General features: G+C 42.2%; 3 protein-coding genes and 4 non-coding genes across 7 annotated transcripts in view; 2 read left to right on the top strand and 5 right to left on the bottom strand.

Annotated features, from left to right (window-relative positions):
• Positions 1-211: 211 nt before the first annotated feature.
• On the top strand, positions 212-1,295 carry LOC6033178 (TBP-related factor). The gene is made up of 3 exons (XM_001843608.2): positions 212-443; positions 515-594; positions 654-1,295. The coding sequence occupies exons 1-3, from the start codon at positions 333-335 to the stop codon at positions 1,171-1,173; spliced, it is 711 nt and encodes a 236-aa protein (XP_001843660.2). The 5' UTR covers positions 212-332; the 3' UTR covers positions 1,174-1,295.
• A 340-nt stretch (positions 1,296-1,635) lies between these two features.
• LOC6033172 (zinc finger FYVE domain-containing protein 26 homolog) lies at positions 1,636-15,513 on the bottom strand. The gene is made up of 4 exons (XM_038258508.1): positions 15,268-15,513; positions 8,490-14,279; positions 8,260-8,381; positions 1,636-2,311 (listed from the first exon to the last, which is right to left on the bottom strand). Exons 1-4 carry the CDS (start codon positions 15,325-15,327, stop codon positions 1,822-1,824), a joined length of 6,462 nt encoding a protein of 2,153 aa, XP_038114436.1. The 5' UTR covers positions 15,328-15,513; the 3' UTR covers positions 1,636-1,821.
• Trnaa-agc lies at positions 14,331-14,403 on the bottom strand. The gene has a single exon. It is a non-coding gene; the product is annotated as a tRNA-Ala (tRNA).
• Positions 14,475-14,547, bottom strand: Trnak-cuu. Its single transcript has one exon. It is a non-coding gene; the product is annotated as a tRNA-Lys (tRNA).
• Positions 14,739-14,812, bottom strand: Trnan-guu. Its single transcript has one exon. It is a non-coding gene; the product is annotated as a tRNA-Asn (tRNA).
• Trnam-cau lies at positions 14,971-15,042 on the bottom strand. The gene has a single exon. It is a non-coding gene; the product is annotated as a tRNA-Met (tRNA).
• A 4,609-nt stretch (positions 15,514-20,122) lies between the features above and the next one.
• Positions 20,123-22,299, top strand: part of LOC6033179 (manganese-transporting ATPase 13A1) — a 28,050-nt gene continuing 25,873 nt past the window's right edge. Inside the window, exon 1 of the mRNA XM_038258509.1 lies at positions 20,123-20,700. Coding sequence (XP_038114437.1) covers positions 20,422-20,700 — 279 coding nt within the window. The 5' untranslated portion in view covers positions 20,123-20,421. The remainder of the gene's footprint in view (positions 20,701-22,299) is intronic.

The raw sequence follows: 22,299 nt of genomic DNA, 5'->3' as shown, positions 1-22,299 counted from the left end.
TTTTGGAGCAAAAACAAAAATTTCTGATTTTCAAAATCCAAGTCAAAATCACACTTTTGGAGCGAACTGTCAAAAGTGCGATTTCTGAACCCAACAAAGTACGATTTTCAGTAACCGTGCATGTACTAAAAATTCATCATCGGATGAACACCACCACACGATGAACACACGCACACACTTCAAGCGACTTTGACAGTTCTCTCTACCTCTGCCGGTTCGTTCGTTTCTCAAAAGTCAAAACATTCTCGCGTTTGTTGTCGTTCTGCACCTGCGATCTGCGATGCATTAAGAGATTTTAATTTTAAATCGCCCTGGAAGCCTCGAACTAAGCCATGGACAAACCGCCGGCGCCCGATTCTCCGCTGAAGAGCCTGCTAGCCGGTCCGCTCCAACGTCAGACCTCATCGGGCAGCGGATCCGTTCCGCTGATTAAAATGCAAAATGTGAGTCGATTTTTTTAAAGGGATTTGTTTTGGTTTTTTAAATATGTAATTTGGGTTGTTTGTTCCACCAGGTTCCACCACAGTCTAGCATGGTCATGCAGGCACCGATGCCGACCGGGCCGCAGGAAGCCATCAACTCCGTTCTCGTTAGGTAAGAGAAATTGTTGGTCGAGTTGTGTATGATTTGTTAACAATTTAAGTTTGTTTCAGAAATTGTGTGGCCACCGTTAGCCTGGGTTGCGAGTTGAATCTACAGTCGATCAACTTTCGGACGCGCAACTCCGAGTACAACCCGAGCAGGTTCCATGGGGTGGTGATGCGCATCCGGGATCCGCGCTGTACGGCGCTCGTGTTCCGCTCGGGCAAGATCGTCTGCACCGGGGCCAAGAACGAGCACGACGCGAATTTGGCCGCGCGAAAGTTTGCCCGCATCATCCAGAAGGTGGGCTATAACGTAAAGTTCCTGGAGTTTAAGGTGCAGAACCTGGTGGCGACGGTGGATCTGCGGTTTCCGATCCGGTTGGAGAATTTGAATCAGGTGCACGGCCAGTTTAGCTCGTACGAGCCGGAACTGTTTCCGGGGCTGATTTACCGGATGGTGAAGCCGCGGGTCGTGCTGCTGATCTTCGTCAACGGGAAGATCGTCTTCACCGGGGCCAAATCGGAGTGGGAAATTAGGGAAAGCTTGGAGAACATCTATCCGATTCTGCAAAGCTTCCGGAAAAATTAGAGAGTTTTGGATTTCTGTGAAATTGATTAGATTTTAGTTACTTAACTTAAGTATCGTTTACAATAACAAGCATTTTTTTATTAAGCTGTACAAAGAATTTACATTTTGTATAAAATTTCTCAACTAAAACAAAAAGGTTTTTGGATGTTTCTGAAATATCATATTGTCCCACATCTTATTTGAAATCTTATTATTTTTCTGAAATCACAGGTTTATACATTTTTTTCCCTTTAGTTATTTGGTTCTTTTGATAAATATTTTACTAATTTAATTTGTCTAACATATAATTAATTAAGTTTATTTAATGAAAAAATATAAAGAAAAATTTTAGCAATTCTTTAGCTATATTTTTTAATTAACAAAACAAAACTTTTTTTATGTTTTAACACTTTTTTTCTGAAACTTGAATGTAGATTTTTAAACATTGATTATTTTATTGAAAAAGCTAAATTTTGTTCATTTCTGTTATCAATAATGTTGCTCATAAAAAGTTTTACTAAATTAAAATAAAAATTTTGACGAAATCAGACATTAATGAAATGAAATTACTTCAAAGTTTCATAAAATAAAAATTAAAAATAATTGAATTGACAAAGCGTTGCTCATGTTTCGATAGAATAATTATAACTTCCCTAAAAAAACTCATAATCACCCCGTCGACTTCCGGCCCATCGCCGCCGACCCGCTTCCCCCGCTCCCTCCCTCCCCGGCCAACTTCGCCTGGCAGAGTCGCTTCACGTGGCCCTGGTTCAGCACCTCCGCCTGGCGCAAAATCTTCCGCACGTCGCTCAACCGCCCCGTCCGGTTCGCCAGCAAATAAGCCGATTTGAGCTGGCCCGTCACGCAGTAGCAGTGAATCTTCGTGCCGACGTCCGCGACGCGCTTGATGAGCGCCTCCAGCGCGGACTTGATGTGCGAACTGCTGCCGTGCGCCCCGATGGCCATCTCGACGCAGTTCCGGATCAGTTCGTCGCAAAAACCGGCCGTGTCCGCCGCATCACCGCTCAGGCCACCGCCACCGTTGCCGGCGATCGCTTGCAGTAGCTTTTCCACCTCGTCGATGCGGGACTCGTTGATGAAGAACTTGGCCGTCAGCGTGTAGACGCGCAGGCTGCTCAGGTTGAAGTCCTGGATGATCCTGGCGGGAAGATGGGAGAGGGGAATTGTTAACTTGCTACCAACGATTAAAGATTCTTTCAGTCTTGGTAACTTGCTACTAACACGACTGTAGCAACTTGCAATAATTACTAAAAGTAGCCTGCACTCTTGAATTGTTGCTACCAACGCTACCAATTTCTTGCGATCGTTTCTGCCTGCTATCAATACTCTATGCTTTATGGGGTAGATTCAGTTTTCAGCCATTATTAAATGTTTCTTCCAGTCTTGTTTATTTGCTGCCAACGCAAGTTCTAACACAAAACTTTAAAAAATAGATGCTCGTGTCAGATTGAAAAAAAAAAACAATCGGCTACCAATATACCGGTATCTCGAGTAAATTTTCAAAACAGCTATGTCCTATGGATTTCCTATGCAGATAGGACCTTCAGAAAATATAATCCTAATCAAAAAATGAGATCATATCTTAAAATACTTGCAATTGTCAAAGTTGTATTTTGTTTTAAAAAATACTAATATTATTTTCAGTGTTGTAAATGAGTGATAGAAAAAAACTATCATTTGATGAATCCTGACCCAAAATATCAGAAGGCGATCGTCACCCTCATCTAAGACACGGGAATGTTTGTTTAGACAAAGCTTTGTTTAAATATTTTTCTAAAATTCAAAGTGCACGTATTGTGTAATGGTATAGAAAACGTGAAAAACAAGCAAAAGATTCAAAAAGTGACTGTAAAGACATAAAAAAACTAAAAATGCTAAGAATAATAATAGGAGGTAGTATAGTAAGCCAAATATTATCAGGAACAAACATAAACTAAACAAGATAAATGCTAATTTAAATACTATAAATATGAAACAAAAAAAAATCACAACAAGAGAAGTAAAGTAGCTCAAAATGACTTTCGGAACACGGGAAGAATAAATAATTTTGAAACAAAATTTGGACTTTAGGTTAAATCATATTTAAAAAAAAAAATTATGTAATTTATTTTATTTAATCATTTTAATTTTATTTAATTTCGAAAATAGATAAAAAAAACTTTTTATGATCTTTAGTTTTCATTTATTTTATATATATATTTTTTACATTTATGATAATGTTTTAAATTTTATGGCACCAACAATTTTTACTTGCTTTCAATACTGAAATAACTGATTTGTGAAACGATTTTGGACTGTATTTTAACAATCGATAAAATTTTAAAATACTTTAAGTATTTTCAATAAAATATTGTTATAACTTTAAATTCGTCGCTCCGTGCCATACTTTCATACAGTTAGGAGCCCAGGGCGGTGAAGTCCTTGTAGTTAAAAGGAAGACACTAGTGGTTGGTACTAGCAATGGTGGCCGACAGCTATAAAGTCAACTTCGTTTTCGTTAAATTCGTACATATATTTAATTTTAATTTATCTTTATTTTTTCAAAGAAAGTAAAATTTTTGATGTTTTGTTTTTTACATTAAATCCAAATTTAATTTATACTTTAACAAAAAAATTATTGCAAATACTTGTACAATCGATTATAAATTTTGATTTTGATTTTATTTTTTTTTTCAATTATAAGGCTGGTACAAATATTTTTAAAAGTTTTTGTCACCCCCCCCCCCCCCTTCAAAATTGGCCCGAAAAATCAGGGGGCAAAAAAAAAATGTTTTACAGTAAACTTCAAAATTTCAATGAAAATTAAAGTGCAACCAGCTGAAATCAAATTAAAATACATTCTCCTGCGTTTAAAATCATTTTTAGCATGTTTGGGTTTATTAAAAATTCTTAAGATTTTTTGAAAATTTTCGATGCAAAATCTTTTTTTTCGATACAATTTTTGTTTTTGTCAGATCTTAGATTTTTTAAAAACTAATGATTGCAAAACAACTGAACTAGTGTAAAATGCATTTTAAAACACTTTTTTCATTTAAATGTGAAGACTATGGCTTGTTATTTTATTTTTTATATTTTTTTATTTTTTTGCCCCCTCCTTGACCTCGGCCAGGGCCGAGGGACAAAAACTTTTTTAAATATTTGCATCGGCCTAAATAATTTAGAATAAATTGTATAACCATTTTTTGCATATATTATTGAATATTGAAGCTCTTTAAAAATTATGAATTTTTAAAAAAGGAAATATGTTTTTTAAGGATTACGATTTTTTTTATTTTTGATAGAATTTTGTACTTAAAAAACTATTGTTCGAAATGAATAAAAAAATCTTCATACAGTGGACTCTCTGGCTGTCGATTTTCTCGATACCAATATTTCTCCAGCTGTCAATAAATTTTTCAGTCCCTTCAAATAGATTGCTTTGATTTTTCGTTCTATAATTTGATAACTCCCGCTCTCGACGGTCCCTTCAATATTGACAACGAGAGAGTCCACTGTACTTTTTTTAATTAAGATTGTTTTGTACAATATATTGTACAGTCATGCTACTACTGAAAAATTGTATATTTTCATCGAATTTATGAGAATATGTTTTCCTTAACCCACTACTGCTCAATTTTTTTTTTTCGAAATTTTTTATTTTTCCCGTGTTTAGGAGGTCATTTTGAGCAACTTTTGTTCTAAGAAAAACATTACTTCTCTTGTTTTATGTTTTTCTTGTTTTATTTTTAGTATTTTAATTTGCGGTTATCTTGTTTAGTTTACGTTTGTTTTTGGTAGTATTTGGCCTATTCTATCATTACACTTTGCCTATCTATTTTTTTCATGTTTTTACAGTAACTTTTTCAATGTTTTGCTTGTTGTTCACATTTTCTGCTATAGAATGGCACCATCATTGTTTAGCCAACTTAAGGGGTTACATACATGTAAATTCGCAATTCGCAATTTTCAGTGTAAGAACGGGCCTTGACCGATCTTATGCACTAGGTTCCCGACGAACACGCACTGCCCTTACACCTACATCTCACCCTTGCTCTGAGTCAGTACGAGCAGCACGCTAGAACACGCTTTGAGTGTTCGTGCCAGGCATGCACACCTTCTTTTCCGGTTACGCATTTTAACTCGGCCGGGGGTGGTACATTACGTAGGGTTTGATGTAAGTATAAGCGCCTAACCATTTATAGTGTGCCTATCAACGTTCATTAAAGCAAAAACTGTTTTATTTTTAGTTTGAATTCAAAAACTAATTGTTATTTACTGTGTATTGTTTTCTCCTGAAGTTTTTCCTAGTGTTAAGTCGTGTTTATCTGTTGCTATTTCTTCTGTCGCGGTGTTTTGTTACAATGTTTTAAACCTAAGCATGTTATTCAAAAGTTTACCAAAAGTACAATAGTAATATTTGTGTTAATCCTTCAATCATTATATAAATTGAGTAAGGGCTTGAACCTCACTTGTTAGAAGAAAAGGGTGAAGGTTGAAAACAATAGACAGTAAAGGAGAATATACTTTATAAAGAATCAATAGTAAGAGAATCATAATTGTATGTAAAAAAGTAAAAAGTATAAGCTTGATGTAGTAGATCTAGAAATAGGCAATAGTCAATAAATAGAGATAACAAACAAGCTTAGATTAGGAAAATGATAAATAGACTTGGTATTACTAGTACATTAGGGGAAGGTATATTTTAAAGAAAACACACAGTTTGTTAAAGCAGCATTATTTAAAAAAAAAAAAAAAGAGTACAAGAGTTACGAGAATCAAGAGTTAATAAATCAAAACCAAAATGGTAAACAGAAGAATTTGTGAAGAAGTACGAATCAGTAGAGCAAAATAAAAACAGGAGATAGATGGTAGCTGGAAATGGAAAGGAGAGAAACCCCGTTCTGCGACGTTCAGGTACATCCACAGCAGTTGACTCAACATACTGCAAATCAAAACAATACCGTCTACAATCACAAAAGACTTCCCTTTCCCACATTGTCGCGCCCCTTTCTTTTAGCCGTCTCGACTCTGACCCGCGGTGGTCAAAGGTTTACGATCCGTTTCCACAGGCCACCAGCTAGGTCATCATGAAAACCAAGCCAACGTGGAGGTAAGAAAATAGGACACTCGCAAGGAACCAGAGCTATACTGTTCTGATCAAGATAATTCGGATGATCTAACAGAACTACGGATGTAGTTAGTTGCGCTTCTTCCAGGATGTTCCTTACGTGGACGTCAACCGAAGAGCACGCAACAAGGTCAATGCCATTGCATGCTCTTAGGTATCAATCCTTGGCCTGCAAGGGGTTACATACATGTAAATCGGGAAAAAATGTCAGAGGTCGGTTTGAGCACACAATTATTTTTTTTTCAAAACCTGTTTTCAGGGCATAAAAATATACATTTTCATCTATTAACAAAACAAATTTGAAGACATTGGTTGTATCATTGCCGAGATATAGCTATTTGAAGTTAGCAGTTTCAAAAAACGGGTGCCACGATATCTCAACATTGCGTCGACCAATTCGGCTCAAAATTTTGGTCAAGACTCGTTAAACTGGCCCCGTGTGCATGACGAAGGCCGATTTTGAAAAAAAATATTTAAAAAAAGATAAAAATATTTTTCTGTATTTCATATAAAAAATCGCAAGTTTTTGATTTTTGTGTTTTTTGAAAATTCAAAATCGGGCTTCGTCATGCACACGGGACATGTCTTGGGAGTCTTCACCCAAAATTTCAGCCAATTTGGTCTACCCCATCTCGAGATATCGTGGCACCCGTAAATCAACTTGGTGTTCAGAGAAAAACGCTCAGAAAGTTAGACAGTTGGCTTTGCGCATGGCAAAATTCTGAGCTTAAATCGTCTCTAACTCAGTTAAATCATGAAATATCTTCATGAAACATTCAGGAGTGATTGAAAATCATCTTTTAAGTGGATTAAATAAATTTTCTGTAATATTAAATTTTGTGATTTTCTACATGTATGTAACCCCTTAAAAGCAGACAAACGTCAAAAAACAAAACAAAGCAAAATGGCCGAGGGGTGAATAGAAGCAAAAAACAAGTGTAATAAATAAAGGATTTATTTTTTAGTATCGTGTAATTTCAAGTCACAATTAAAGCAAACTTGAAAAATTAGCTCTGGACCCAAATTTATGTAACTTTTATTTTTATATTTTGTTAAGAATATAAAATGCATCGGTGGTCCCCTCGGCATTTTTTGTTCAGCCCAGTTAACGAGCAGCATTCGGTCACTGCGCTACGTTCTCCGCCCAGTTACCGAACTAGTACTGTATTTCAAATAGTTTAAAATCAACTTTACAAGTTGTTTTCAATGGAAATATTAATTTTCAGCAATACTGTTTTAGTCCTCTGAGAACATTAAAAAAATGTCAATGGTCAAAAATTGAAAATAAATTAACCTCCGTCTTGCTTTACAATAGACGTATCAGTTCGCTACCAACAAGTTTCTTCTGGTAATTTATTTTAATGTGGACATGCCAGTTAGCACTAAGCATTCACCTTTTAAAATAAGTATATTTTTCTTTGGTAACGATTCCTAGATTTTTGGTAACAAATTCCTAATATTATTTTGATAATTTCTGGTTGCTACAGATATTTATAGTTTCCTGCGATAGATGGCTACCAACTTTTAAAATTTTCTGGGGGTCTTTTTGGCTAGTTACCAAATTAACAAGACTTTCCGGAATCTTATGATAATCACCAATATACAAATTATTCTACGAAAATGTCAGCTTGCTATCAATATTCCAAAAATCCAAAAATTTCGCCAAAATTTTTTTTTCTTGCTACCAAGTTTAAACATTTAAGTTTTCTATTTGGTTTGCTACAAACTCTCAAAGAACACAAAAAAAAGAAACTTGAAGTATTGCTTGCAACCTGGTTACCAATCCAAATAATATCTTCAGTTGGTGACTACCAATTTTCATAGATTTCGATGTTTATTTCAGCTTGCTACCAAAACTCAATTTATGCGGACGTACAGTTACCAATCCGGTTTCATGTAGTCCAGACAATTTGCTACCCATTTAATTTTTTTTTAGATTCCTTCGGTTATTCCAGGTTGCTACCAACGCCGTTACCCACCTGTACGACAGCCCGAATCCCTCGTCGACGTTCTTGCCGCAGATCAGCACCAGCACCGCCAGCTGCAGCCGCTCGTGCCCGTTCCCAAACAGCGTCGGAATGCGTGCCGTCTCGATGAAGAGCTGCAAAAGTGAGCAAACGCTGGAGACTTTACTTCCCCCACCTCCGACGACGGAACCCGGTCCTTCCCCACCACCACCACCACCACGGTCATAGATGAGATAGTCTACCTTCGGGAGCAGCAGCCCAATCACGTCGCGCCCTTTGGCCTCGCAGTTGGCCAGATACTTGGCCACCTCGAGCTGCCGCAGGATCGTGTTGATGTGACTGTTGAGCTCCTTCGGGTCCATCTTCATCAGCAGACTCTTGTGCGTTTCGCTGCGACTGTGCTGTGGCGGGGTTTCGTTGCTGGTGACCTCCTCCCAGTGGCACAGCTCGAGTTCGGCTTCCAGGTGGGAGGCGCTGTTCTTGAGGTGGAACGTGTTGGCCTCGAGATCGGTGAAGGTTTTGGCGTCCATGGAGTAGAAGCGGACGCAGGTCATGCTGGCACGGATCGGGTCACCGAGCAGGAGTTGCAGGTTGTAGAGGCAGTTGAGCATGCGGTTCGCCTCGAGGTAGCGACAGGTGTGGATGATGTAGTTCTTCCAGATGAGTAGGGTTTCGTCCATGCTGCCCATCACTTCGATGATGGTTTCGAGCTTGCCGCGACGGATGTAGGGTAGGAGGATGGTTTGGAGGAAGACTTCGGGGTCCACGTGCTGCATGAGGACGTACTTCATCGCTGGGAGCAGCTGGCGATGTTTGACGAGGAAGGCGACGATGTCTTGGTGGGCGCCGTAGCTGAGCAGGTAGAACATGGACTCTTCGAAGAACCACGTGCTCATGATGCAATCTAGGCCGTGAAGGTAGTCCGTCGAGTTGGCCGGAAGTGGCTGCTTAAGGTCGCGAGTTCTCAGTGCTCGCCGTTCCGGGAGGAAGTCGGTGAAGTTCCCTTTCGCGATGTGCTTGAGATTCGCCAGCGTATTCAGCACGTTTAGTGCCGGTTCGTGCAGTGGGGCGTTGTTCTTGATGCGTCCACTGCTCGCGAGCGAAGTGTTGGAGCTTTTGATCTTGCTGGCTCGCGCGATTACCTCCGGAGGTTGGGCCTGGGCCGTCGACTCCAGGATGCTGATGATCTCCAGCAGAAGAGGAGGACTTCGCGAAGGTCGCTTGAGCGGGATCGCCGTCCGATAGCTGGCCAGTTTGGTTTCCGGAGATTCGATGCAGTTCAGAATCGTGCTGTTGTCGGAGTCGGTGGACATCCGCTGCAGGCAGTGGGATAACTTTTCCCGTGCCGTTTCGTAGCATCCCGCTCGGAGGCAGGTGTTTCCCCAGGCGGCCATAACTCCGCTGGTGGCGAAGCCGCACTTTGTGGAGAGCTCCAGCGCAAGGGCCCACTTTTCCGAGCGGACCAGGGCGTCACGAAGCTTGCGCAGGTTGGCACTGCTCATGGATTCTTGCAGGAGCAGGGCTTCGCAGTCGTTCTTCACCATCGAAAGGATGATCTCGGCGTGCTCCTTGATCTTGTCCGCTTCCGCAAAGTCAAGACCGCGGACTTTGGCCACCAAGGTTAGGTTGAGCAACATCCTTGCAACAAGTGCGTAGTCGATTTCCGGATTTGGATAGCCCGGATGTATTGGTCGTAGCAGAGTCTCCAGGTTGACGCAGTGATACAGTAGGAAGGAAGAGATCTCATCGTTCTGGCTGTGCAAGTTACAGATCGCCAGACACTGGCTCGTAGACGGCGCGTACTCGTAGCTGTACTCCTCTCTCAGAATATTATCGTTCCGGACATTGCCCGTCAGCTGCCACTCATCCGTAGATTCGTTCAACCCGCCACCTGTCGCTACCTTCCCCGCGTTCTGCGCCGGAACCTGAAGTTTCGCCTGCTGGCTCTGTTTGACACAGTCGTCACAAGCTCGCACAGGTACCTCCTCGTACAGTTCCGGAATGACCAGCTTCTTCTTGGAGCAACCGTGACACACGACCCGGCCACACCGCCGACAGTGATGGCGTCGATTCAGCATCGAGAAGACACTCCTCCGGCAGCACATACAGTGCGAGGCGTCCTCGTCCCGAACCCACCCATCCTTCGTCGGAGCTTCCTTCGGCATCACAAACGCCCCGCAGAGCGAATCCAGCGAGGACAGATCCGTACTCTGGTCGTGCATGGACTCCCCCGAGGTCGCCGAATCGTTCGAAACACGATAGTCCAACGCCTTGCCGGCGTAGATCCGCAGCAGACTGTCGACGCACTCGTTCGTAATGAACTGGTCGTCGTGACTCGAGTCCAGGTTGATGGAACCGCTGATACGACGACGCAAGTCCCGGATGTACTCGCGCTGCTCGAAGCAAATCTGACAAACGGTGCCGGCCACCAGCAGCGGTCGCATCGAACTCATCACCGCAGTCAGCAGTTCCAGCTTGGAGTTCATCAGAAACTGCTCAACGATCAACAGAGGCCGACTGATCAAGTGCCAAAGGCGCTCGGAACTCCCAACCGGCAAATGGGCGAATATCTCCAGCGAAATTCGATACTTTTGGTAGATCTTCCGGTTGTTACCGTTCCGTTCCAGATATTCGATCGCGTGCCGGATGATCGCCTCGCTTTTCACCCCCAGCAGTATCGTTTCGTAGAAACGCACAACCCGTTCCGCCGGAAGTCCTTCGATGATTTCCAGCAGTGCCGAGCAATCGTCGCTTTCGCGGGAGGCCTTCGTGAGTGCTAGGGTGAAAACGTCCAGCAGCCGGCTGTCTTCTTCGTTGAATTGCAGTGGGTGGATGCGGATCCAGCGTGAGCAGAGATCGTACAGGTTTTGCTGAACCAGCTGGTACAGGACCAGTTCTTTGTTGCTCTCGGAGAGACTCTGCACCGATCGCCAGTCGTCGTTTTCCAGAACTTGGCCGACCTCGATGTAGACTTGGAGTTTGCTGAGCCACTCTGCCAGCGACTGCTGGGTTTGTGGAGGAAGCTCGGAGACCTCTTTCGACAGCTGAACTGTCTGAATCAGTTGAATGATCGTATGAGCGTTCGGGAAGCGATTGATGACCCGTAGCAAATACTCCGCCTGTTGACGAACGTCCTTCGTACGCATGATGATCTGCTGTAGCGGGACGTCCACCCGATCTGACTCGATCAGTCTGCTTACGATCTCATGTCTTAATTCTTGAATTCGATCACCATCACCATGACCCACACGCTCCTCGATCAGTTCAAGGTAATTCAACCGTTCCAGATCGTCCTCGATCGCATCCAGCAACTCCAACCCGTACCGGTCATAGTCCAAACCAGCCGCAGTCACGTTACCGTACAGATCTTTGCACGCGATCACAGCAGGCAACTCGTTCAGGTTGTTAAGCAGCGCGTGATCGCCACTTCCATTAACGATCTGCTTCAGCAGCGCTCCCAGCAGGTCGTTCTTCCCGTTGACGTACTCCAACACCTCCGCACGAGCGCCGAGGTCAGACCGCGGCGATTTCCCCACCCCCCAAACGTAGTTCCGCGCGATGATGTGCGCCAAATTTGAGCTCGTCCCCGCGACCATCGGCTCCAGCTGACCCAACGCAACGCCCTTCGCAAACACCAACCGGCTTACGATCGCCTCCAAATCCTGCCGTATCGCGTCGCCCGACTTGAACGACTCGTCCCACTCGCCGTGCAGCTTCAGCAGTTTCTCGACCTGCTCCACGAACCGTTGAACCTTGCGGAACACGACCCAACGCCCCCCGGGCGGGACATCCTCAAGCGAACGCAACGTGCCGATCTGCGATCGCGACTCCAGCACCGCGCCCAACTTTGCCGGATCGAGCGAGCACACTTCCCGGCTCAGCAGTTCGTGGAAGGTGACTTCGCGGCGTCCGTCACTCGACAGCTTGTACTGGTGCATGTTGTCGATCAAGCGCTTCAGGAAGCCGGCGTACCCGGAGTCGGAGCCGTCGACACTCTTCTCCACCAGGTTGTACAGCGCCAAGTTGAGGTCGTAGCTCATCGGTAGGCCGAGCAGCAGGTCGACCGCGTGGATGTTCTTCAGTGAATCGGATTGAAACAGCCGGAGAAACGGGTACTGCCCGGTGTACTTTTCCAGGAGTTGTCGATCGTCGTCGCTTTGCTCGATGCGCTGGCCGAGGGCAAAGTTCTCCACCGTGCTGACGATCTTGGACGCCTCGAAGCCGATCGCTGTTCGGGAGCGGATTTCCTGCAGCGGGTCGTCTCGTGAGGTTGGTGCTGACCGCATGCGATCGTAGTTGGCGATTAGAGTGGTAAGTTTGTCCTGCACTTGGGCAAAGCTGTCCAGGAAGGTTAGGTCTTGGCCGATCGCGGTGTCGGTGAGGTTGCGCGTTTTGACGATCGCGCGGGCCGCTTCGAGGTTCTTGTTTACGAGACAGAGGGTGGTTAGTCGTTCGGGACTTCCGAGGATTTTGGAAAAGAGCGCTTTGGGTTTGGAGACGGACAGTGAACTCAACGAGGATGTTGCGGCGGGCAGTTTGTTTGGGAGTGGAAGTGAGTGCTGCGTGGTCAGGAGTTTGTGGCTGGTGGAGCCGCTGGACGAGGGTTGGGAGTACCGTTGGTGGCGCTTTGAGTGTCTACGCTTTGGGACGTCAAGATCGACGCTTTGAAACACGCGATCTTCATCGTCCTGGACGAGATCGGGCAGCTTGAGGATGATGTTGGCCGACTCGGCATCGGTTAGCTGCAGTTGGGAGTCTTTTGTGGAGGACATTTCCTTGAACAGGGACAGTCTCCACAGGGAGTCGTTGATAATGGCTAGAGAGTCGGCCAGTCGTTGCTTCAGGTGATCGCTCGCGTCGACGTAGTTGGTAGCGTGCTTTCGCTGGGTCACAACGATCTCTAGACAGTTGAGGCTCGCTTCTAGAACCGCTGGGGAGCACATGAACCCACCGGAAGTGGTTGACTTCTGCGATAAATGCTCGTAACGGACAAACAGCAACGTCAGGAGACTCTCCAGCAGTTCCACGAAGATTTGCACATCGTCAACGGATTTCAGCGTGTTCCGGATGGCGTTTGTCTTGATTTCTAAGATGGCCTCAAAGGTGTGCAACTGCGGCGGGAGCTGAATCATCTCCATTACGTGCTTCCAAAGAATTAACATCTGCAACAGTTTGTAGTCCTCCGGTTGATCGACTTCAACTCCCGCCAGGATTTCCCGATTAAGACGATCATTTTCCGCGATCACTTCCAACAACTGCTCGTAGCCGGCTGGTTCAATCAACTTCCTCTGCTTCAAGTATAATGCCAAAACGGATGATTCCTTTGCGTAGTCCTGCATCCGCAAAGTGTCTTCTAGGCTTCCACTGAACAACTTCTGAAGTAACTGAGTTCGCTTTAATTCAAGGTGGTACATCTTAAGTGCACTCCCTTCGGGAAGAACCAACTCCGCAGGAACATCCTCAACCGCTTTCCCAGCATTCACCTCAGAAATCACCTGGAACAACCGGATGTAATCCCGTACAAACTCATCCTGAAACGGTATCTGCCCTCCTTCAGTCAAAATCCTCTCCACAAAGTGCCGCTTCCCGTCAATAACCTCCATCAGAAACTGCACCTCCCTTGGCACTTCCATCTCCCTCAAAAACTGCTTCAACAGCTTCTGCGACCGCCGCGCCACTAGCGCCAACAGCAACCGCTCCCGATCAACCTTGCCCTCCCCCAGCATCTCCAGCACCGCCGGAACGACCTGATCGATCGCCCCGCTCGACAGCAGGTTGTTCGCAATCAGGTTGTAAAACTTGTCCCCCTTCTCGGCGCTAAAGCTCTCCAGAAAGTCGACCATTCCGGCGTCGCACACCTCCCGGATGGCGCTGTTTTTGCTCGGAATGCGCGACGTGGCCAGCAGACGCAACAGCTGGCACGTGGGGTACGGATTGCGGAGCAGATTCTGCAGCAGGAAGTTGCACACGTGCTCGGACAGGTGCGAGCCATCCTCCGTCTCGTGCAGGGTTTTGTAGTAGCTGATCAGTTCCTGAAAGAGATGACTGGATTTTAAATATTTGAAAATTATAAAAAAAAAAACTGGAGATGCGGGGCATCGATCCCCGTACCTCTCACATGCTAAGCGAGCGCTCTACCATCTGAGCTACATCCCCTTGTGATAGAGAAGTTGATCATACAAAAGCCATCGTAGATTGCGGATCGGTAATGTAGGCAAAAACTATCACGCCCAACGTGGGGCTCGAACCCACGACCCTGAGATTAAGAGTCTCATGCTCTACCGACTGAGCTAGCCGGGCTGAATGAATTTTAGCAAATTTAAGTGCATTCTGTGGCTCGCAATAAATTTTGTTTTTCAAATAAATTTTAAAGCACAAAAAACGATTATGAGCTTTTTTGTTCACAGAACATAAGAATTTTAAGTAGCATATTTTCTATATAAGCATTACTTAAAAGCCTATCTCACTTTTCAATGTGACAAAAAAATTACCGCCCCCGGGTGGACTCGAACCACCAACCTTTCGGTTAACAGCCGAACGCGCTAACCGATTGCGCCACGAAGGCGTGCGAAATACATGTGTTTAGAACCTGATATAAATAAGTTTATGAGAATAAAAAAAAAACAAATTCATTGTGTTGAAAAAAATAAAACATTCAAGTAGTTATTTGAATCATAAAACATCAAATAGGTCACATCCAACAAGTAAAAAAATATTTGTAGATAGCAGAGCGTAGTTTCGATCTACGGACCTCTGGGTTATGGGCCCAGCACGCTTCCACTGCGCCACTCTGCTTATACGATGCTAGTGTTACAGAAATTGCAGTACGAATTTTTAATAAATTGTTTAAATTTGCTATAAATAAATAATTCTAATAAATAATAATTTTTTTTTTAAATAATTTTAAATTCTAATAAATAATTTCTAGCCTAATTCTTTAAAGTTTGTTGTTAAAATTTGTCCTGATAATGAATTCTAAAAATAAAACGGCAATTATTGCAGAATAAAATCAATCATTACCTTTCCGATGGGGTCACTCTTATTGGAAAGTTGCTCCCAGTACTCGTTGAAACGGTCCATTGCGTGCGTGCTCGTTTACGGAAAATCCGAAGCTCTAGACGGGAAATTTGAAACCGATTCTCTCGGCCACGGATCAACAAGTTTTCGCGGAAAAAACAGGCAAAATATTTCCCGTTCACAGCGGTGAACAAACGAGATGAAACTGACTCATCCGACGGAGAACGACAAGAACACACACGCACACTAGAACACACACGCACACTAGAAAACTGATAAGAACAATGATAACGCGCGAGCTTCTTTTGTTTTACGTTCTGATTGCGACGGGGCGGATAAGACTTCTGTCTGTCTGTCTGTTCTCTAGTTTGGTTTGTTTACCTTTCGAAACGGGAGTGAAAGTTGTTGTTTTTGTCTTCCTCTGTCAGCTGTAAATGAATTCAGTGCGCCAGTGTGCGTGATGACGAATGAACGGCATGAACTGAGGGAAAAGTTCATCTTTAGGTAGATACACGATTGCAGTGACTTGGTGAGTTGGGTCCTAAAATTGGGTACTAAAGCTCTATGTAAATTTGTATGTACCAGTGCTGTTAAACGTTAATTAACGTTAACGCGTCCGTTAATCGTTAAAATTAACGTGAACGCGAACGGAGCCTACGTTGATCTTAACGAGAACGTGAACGGAGCACGTTAATTAACGTCGTTAATTAACGCGTTAATCCTTCTGAGACCCCGACTATGAGGGCCTGTATATCCCAAATGACAACATTTAGCGGGTTACTTCCAATTAGACTTGAATCTATAAGCTCCCGGAAGAGGTATTTGGCCATCGTGGCCACCGGTTCCGGCAACCCGGAACTTCCGGAAAACATATTTTTACTGGTTTTATCAAATAACAAGTATTTGAGTAAATTTTTCAAACGGATTTTTTTTGTTAATCTTAACATTGCCTGTTTTGTGTCGATTCAGGCCAACTGTGGCCACTCCAGAATCGGTTCCAATGTACACCATATACTTGATTAACACAACAAAATGGGGCTGTTTAAATCGAGAATCGTTTTAAAAAAGAATGTCCATGACTTAAGTTGAGGATAATTTTCAAAATGTATCAATTGTAATTCGTTTAATTTTGTTATAACACATTTTAGCTTCAGTGAGTATGGTAGACTTCTTTGTTAATGTGTTTGGATGTCCTGGGTCATGCAAGGACTCCCTGAAGTTAAGATCTGACTGACAGCTTGTCACAGTTCTGCCGTCTCTACTTCCACCGTAACCATAGAAACCACCATGCAGCCCAACCCACGAAGCCTATTGTGGGGTGGGTGGGTGTTTGTGTTTTCATGGTAACCAGCGTGGTTTCCATGGTTACGGTGGACGTAGAGACGGCAGAACTGTGACAAGCAGCAGGATAGCTGGCCTACTTGGATTCAGTGCTTTGCGACTGCGTCTGCTTGCTCTATGCTAACTGAAAGCACCCACGCCAACTGTTTTTTAACTGGACCACCGAAAACAATAGGCAGTGCATTACAAAAAATCATGGAATTTTGTATGTCGGTCGTAGGCATAATTTTTCTCCATATTCAAGGTCAAGTTCAATACAAGGTCGGGTCATGAGGCGTCGGCATGATTCCGTAGCCACTTTTCAAAACGGCGTAACCTTGGATGTTGGCCAACGATAGCCGGTTCCGGAGTGTTCCGGTTGGGCCAGCAAACATAGGCATGACCATGACAGATGAAAGCTTGAAATTTCACAGAGTTCAACATGTTACATGTAGGGGGTTTCAAAAAGGCAGTCTTCGGAACTGGGTACAAGGTACGTTGGAACCGATTCTGGAGTGGCCACAGTTGGCCTGAATCGACTCAAAACAGGCAATGTTAAGATTAACAAAAAAAAATCCGTTTGAAAAATTTACTCAAATACTTGTTTCTTGATAAAACCAGTAAAAAATATGTTTTCCGGAAGTTCCGGGTTGCCGGAACCGGTGGCCACGATGGCCAAATACCTCTTCCGGGAGCTTATAGAGTCAAGTCCAATTGGAAGTAACCCGCTAAATGTTGTCATTTGGGATATACAGGCCCTCAAAGTCGGGGCCTCAGAAGGATTAACGCGTTAATTAACGGCGTTAATTAACGACGTTAATTAACGTGCTCCGTTCACGTTCTCGTTAAGATCAACGTAGGCTCCGTTCGCGTTCACGTTTAGTTAACCTAACGATTCCGTTAAGTTAAACGTCGTTAATTTAAACATTTAACAGCACTGGTATGTACAACGGTAAGAAACACGATTAAAAACCATTTCTGATCACTTTTTTTCATTTTAGGCTAGTATGCTGATCGGAAGGAAAGGGGTCAAGAAACAGCTTTACGAACAGGAGAACAAAGGAGAGGGAGCGATTTCTTGGGGCTTTTCTTCACCCTCTCTGACTTGCTTGCGCTGCCGCTGCTGCCCATTTGATTTTTTTCTTGACCGGTTCCTTCCGAAGTGCGTATACCGCTTTTAATGAAAAAAAAAAAAAAAAAAAATACAAGACAATATTTTTCCGATGGATCAACTATGGTCCCCTTGGAACGAGTTGTCAAGTAGGACATTTTCTGTCAATAAGGGCCGTGAAGTTAATTTTTAAAAATTGAATTAAAAATCCATTTTAAATCCTTTGCGGTCGTTCAAAGGGTCATTGTACCCAGAAAAAGAAGCTTTATCGTTGTGAACAATAATATCATGTGCACATTAATTGGTGATATTATTGTTCACAATGATACACTCAACCCCCGGAGGTTGGTCACTTTTTCGTTTTACACTTTTTGAATTTGTACCCCTAGTTGTACCCCGTTGGTTTGACAAAGTCAAAGTGACGAACTGTCACTTTTAACACGGGACTCACACACACTACCAAACAAAACGTTTGGTAGTAAGTGTGAGCTCTGTGTAAACAGGGTGTCAAACTAAAAAGTGACCCCGTTCTTTTGACAACAGTTGGTGTTAAACCATCGGGGTTCCAGTGTAATTTAAAAGCTTTTGAGTTTAATGACCCTTTATATAAACGACTGCAAAGGATTTAAAATGGATTTTCAACTCAATTTTGAAAAATTAACATCCTACTTGACAGCTCGTTCCAAAGGGAACAACTTTTGAATTTCTGGAGCAACATTTGAAAGGGGTGGTATTACATTGCTCTTACGGCCTTTCAATACACGAGTTTAAATGGGACAAAAGGTCATAAGAGCAATGTCGTATTTACCGCTCCTTTCAAATGTTGCTCCAGATTTGATCCATCGTAAAATCGACGTTGTCGTGCTATTATGCCGCACCCGCCATTTCGACGTTCCGAGAAAAACGCGTTTTAATGTTTGACCTTGAATAAACAAAAACGAGATCATGCAATGTAAACAATAAAAACCACGTTTGGTTTGGTTGACCATTCTGTGCATGGTCCCAAAGTTTGGTTGAATTTGGTTGCCGGAGTCCCGAGTTATAACTACAAATGTTTACGGTATAGTCTAACTTGTACGTGCGTCAAATGCGTTCTGACCTGAAATCCCTTTGGCCAATTATCGCACTTACATCAATTTTCAGGCTGTGTCAAGATAGCACGACAAGATTGAAACTTCTTTCATATGACCTGGTGGATAAGCGATTCGGCGGCCCAACTCAATGAGTGTGCCCTGACAGCAAAGCGAGTCAGCGACGACGCAACGATGCTGCCAACGCTCTGCCAAAAGAAGTTCCCGCCTTCGGCCGTGATTGCTAGTTAAAAGTATATTATTTTGAATGTAAATTAAAGAAAAAATACGTGCCTTTAAATAAAAAACAACCTTTGTTAGAAGCATCTTTATAAATTTTGTAAATAATTAATATTGAACGAAAATTAATATAGAAAAATATCATAAGGAATACTTAATAAAAAGTAAATGCATTGCTATTAAAAATCAAATGAAAAATATCATAAAAATCATTAACTTTACTGATATATGTTTTAAGTGAATGCAAATTCAAATCTTTGAGCATTGCATATACCGTTCATGTGCCGTGCACATATATTTTATATGCGTTAACATAGTTCAAATTCGTATCCATGCATTTGCTGTGCTTATACAGTTTATATGCGGGGCAAACGCCGTTCATGTGCAGAAGCATTTTGCAAAAATCTATATGCGAAACTCATAGCGACAATCAAGATTTTTATTTCAGTGTTAACTCAATTTGGCCCAAAATGCACGTACGACAAGTTAGCACGACGGCGACGAAATGTTGTCTTGTTGGTTTTTTTTGGCATTAAGGTCAAAGAAGGTCTCCTTCACTTTTGGAACAATGACTGTCAATGATGGTTCTGAATACAGGGCCCAGAAATAGTATATTGCAATAAAAAAAATAATCACGATACGTAAAATGCTTCTACAAACAACACAAAGAAAACCATTTTTTGATTGAAACATTCTGAATCAAGATTTGAATGTTTTTCTAAAACAAACATGGGACAGTGTCCTGATGCAATCCCAGTGAAAATTGGGTCCTAAAATTAAGCATATTGAAAATTGATATTGATAAATTCTCGACTTTTTTTTGAAAAGGTCCTATAAACAAAATTTTCAATTTTTGCTTTTTGGGTGTTTTTAGAACCGCCTTGAGTCAGGGGTATTCAAAAACACCCAAAAAGCAAAAAGTGAAAATTTTGTTTATAGGACCTTTTCAAAAAAAACTCGAGAATTTGAGCTTGATTTTAGAACAAAATCCAAAACAAAATCTTTAATCCATATTTAATTCATATTTTTTCCGTGCACATTTTAGTACAAAACAGTCCTCGAAAACTCACACGTCAACGCTTGCTTCTTCTTCTTTTTCTCTTAAAAAAAAAAAAACGAAAACTGTCAAGTGAAGTTGGTCAAGACTTTTCACTGCACGGGTTTCGCCTGCTGGCTGGAAAAATTTTCACAACCCCCTTTCTCCGAGTTCGCGGAAAATTCGTCCCGGAAAGTCTGCGGCCAAAATGTGCCAGCTGTAGGTGTAAGGGACCGTCGTCGGGGTTCAGGTGTGGAAAGATTCCTCCCGTGGAGGAGCAGGAGTGAAAGTAGAGTAAAAGAATAAAGCAAGCAATCCGGAATCGTTCCGGCTGGTCTGGGTGTGAGAGAGAGAGATCAGGTGAAAGGTGCCGCGGAAAGATGGCCGTTGGCAGCAGTGGCCGAACCGGGGACCGAGTGGACGATCTCGTTCAGTACGTGACGTTGCACACGCCGAGCCATGTCCTGCTGTCCGGGAGCGTCTTGCCCTTCATGGGACTGTACGGCGTGTGGGCTTACCTGTGGGTGGCCGTGTACGGTATCGAGGAGTACTGGGAGGCGGGCCTGCTGACGTTGGCCGGAATCGGCTTCGTGCAGGTTTTTGTCTGTTTGTGCTGCTTCTGGAGTGTGCACGTGCAGACGTTCCTGAACTGCCGGAAGGTGAGTGCGGGGGTGGTGGGTGGTGGTAGAGCAGGGGTGACCAAAGTATGGCCCGCGGGCCAAACGTGGCCCGCGAAGTGATTTTTTGTGGCCCGCGGACCAATTTTGAATGATCATGTAAAATGGCCCGTTAATTGAAAATAAACCGTGATTGTATACTTCTCAAAATCAAGGGTTATTTTTAACTTATGTTTTTTTTTAATTTTATATTAATTTTCATGAATCTTTCTAATTTAAAACAATTTCACACGTTACAATATGAATAAAATTAGTAAATATCAAAATATTCAATAAACATTTTTGGAAATGTATATGAAATGTTTAAATTTGACTGAAGTAAAAAAAATGTAATCATGGTTTATGGACTGAGCCATTAACTTATTTAGCACTAAGAAATCTTCCATCTCGGGGTTTGAACTACTGACAGTTGGATAACGAATCTGGTTGGCTACCATCTCATTCAGGCAGACTAAATGTTAAAATCAGAGGAATAAGACTGTTGCAAATATTTTTCAAAGCCTTTTTCAATCCAACTCTTCCCCGGCTCGAAAAATCAGAGACAAACATATTTTTTCAGGCAAACATACAAATTTCAATTGAAAATAATGTGCTATCAGCTGAAATCAATTTAAAATTCATACCTCTGCGTTTATTTTCAATTTGAGCATGTTCGGGTTTACTAAAAAATATCTAGAAATCTAGAGCGAAAGAAAATTCGCTTAAATTTTTATTTTCGTCCAATCTTACACTTTTTGAAAATAATACATTTTCTATTTTTTTTTTTCATTGCAAAGTTGTTTAGGTATTTGAAAAAATACAAAAAAAGCAATAAAACTGATGGAAAACTGTCTTTTATTTTTTAAATAAGGAAAATCTAGAGTTTTTTTGAAAAGGTCCTATATTTCATATGTTTATAAGACCTAATCAAAAAAAAAGTCTGGAAATGTTCAAAAAGTAACAGCAAATTCTCAAAACATCAATTAATAGATGTAGTTTTTTGCCTTTTAAATTAAATTGAAGTTATTTATTTTTTTAAATAACTTTTTTTATACATTTGGCCCGCAAGCTCATTTGAGCTTCAAATTTGGCCCGGCATCCAAAAACTTTGAGCACCCCTGTGGTAGAGGATGGGTTTCTTGCACCCTCATTTTCCACATTATCACACGGGGTTTTGTTTGTTTTTCGTCAGCAAGTTTGCTAGATTTATTGGTGAGATAAAGTCTTAGTGGCAATAATCCAAACAATATTTTAACGATTTAGAAGATTGAGTTTGATATGGTTTGCTGATCTAAAGTCAATTAAGGGTTTATTATTTATTTACCATTGTGGAAACCAGTTATCCATCATTAGGCAAAATTAGGTTTATATGCCTATTTTGAGTAATTTCGGTCAAGGATTAGAGATTTCTGTTTAATTGGTTATGGGACATATTTTTGGTTTCCATGTAAATAAAATATAAAAAAATAGTCGATATTTTGACACTTTGGCTTAATTTTGAAAACAGATTTAGATTCAGCGAGCAAAATTACAAAATACTCAAAATGGTTTGAGCACAAACTTAAACTTTTGTTTAAATCTGTTTTCAGGACATTAAAATAT

The sequence above is a fragment of the Culex quinquefasciatus genome, chromosome 2, assembly GCF_015732765.1.
Source record: "Culex quinquefasciatus strain JHB chromosome 2, VPISU_Cqui_1.0_pri_paternal, whole genome shotgun sequence".
NCBI classification, from domain to species: Eukaryota; Metazoa; Arthropoda; class Insecta; order Diptera; family Culicidae; genus Culex; species Culex quinquefasciatus.
The sequence above is the reverse complement of the archived record's forward strand: the minus strand, read 5'-3'. Positions and strand labels throughout refer to the sequence as shown.

Coding starts and splice junctions, on each gene's coding strand:
- LOC6033178 (XM_001843608.2), top strand. CDS start 333: ATGGACAAACCGCCGGCGCCCGATTCTCCGCTGAAGAGCCTGCTAGCC. Junction 444..514: donor CGCTGATTAAAATGCAAAAT/GTGAGTCGATTT, acceptor TTGTTCCACCAG/GTTCCACCACAGTCTAGCAT. Junction 595..653: donor ATCAACTCCGTTCTCGTTAG/GTAAGAGAAATT, acceptor AGTTTGTTTCAG/AAATTGTGTGGCCACCGTTA.
- LOC6033172 (XM_038258508.1), bottom strand. CDS start 15,327: ATGGACCGTTTCAACGAGTACTGGGAGCAACTTTCCAATAAGAGTGAC. Junction 14,280..15,267: donor AGAGTGACCCCATCGGAAAG/GTAATGATTGAT, acceptor CATCTCTTTCAG/GAACTGATCAGCTACTACAA. Junction 8,382..8,489: donor TTGGGCTGCTGCTCCCGAAG/GTAGACTATCTC, acceptor TCACTTTTGCAG/CTCTTCATCGAGACGGCACG.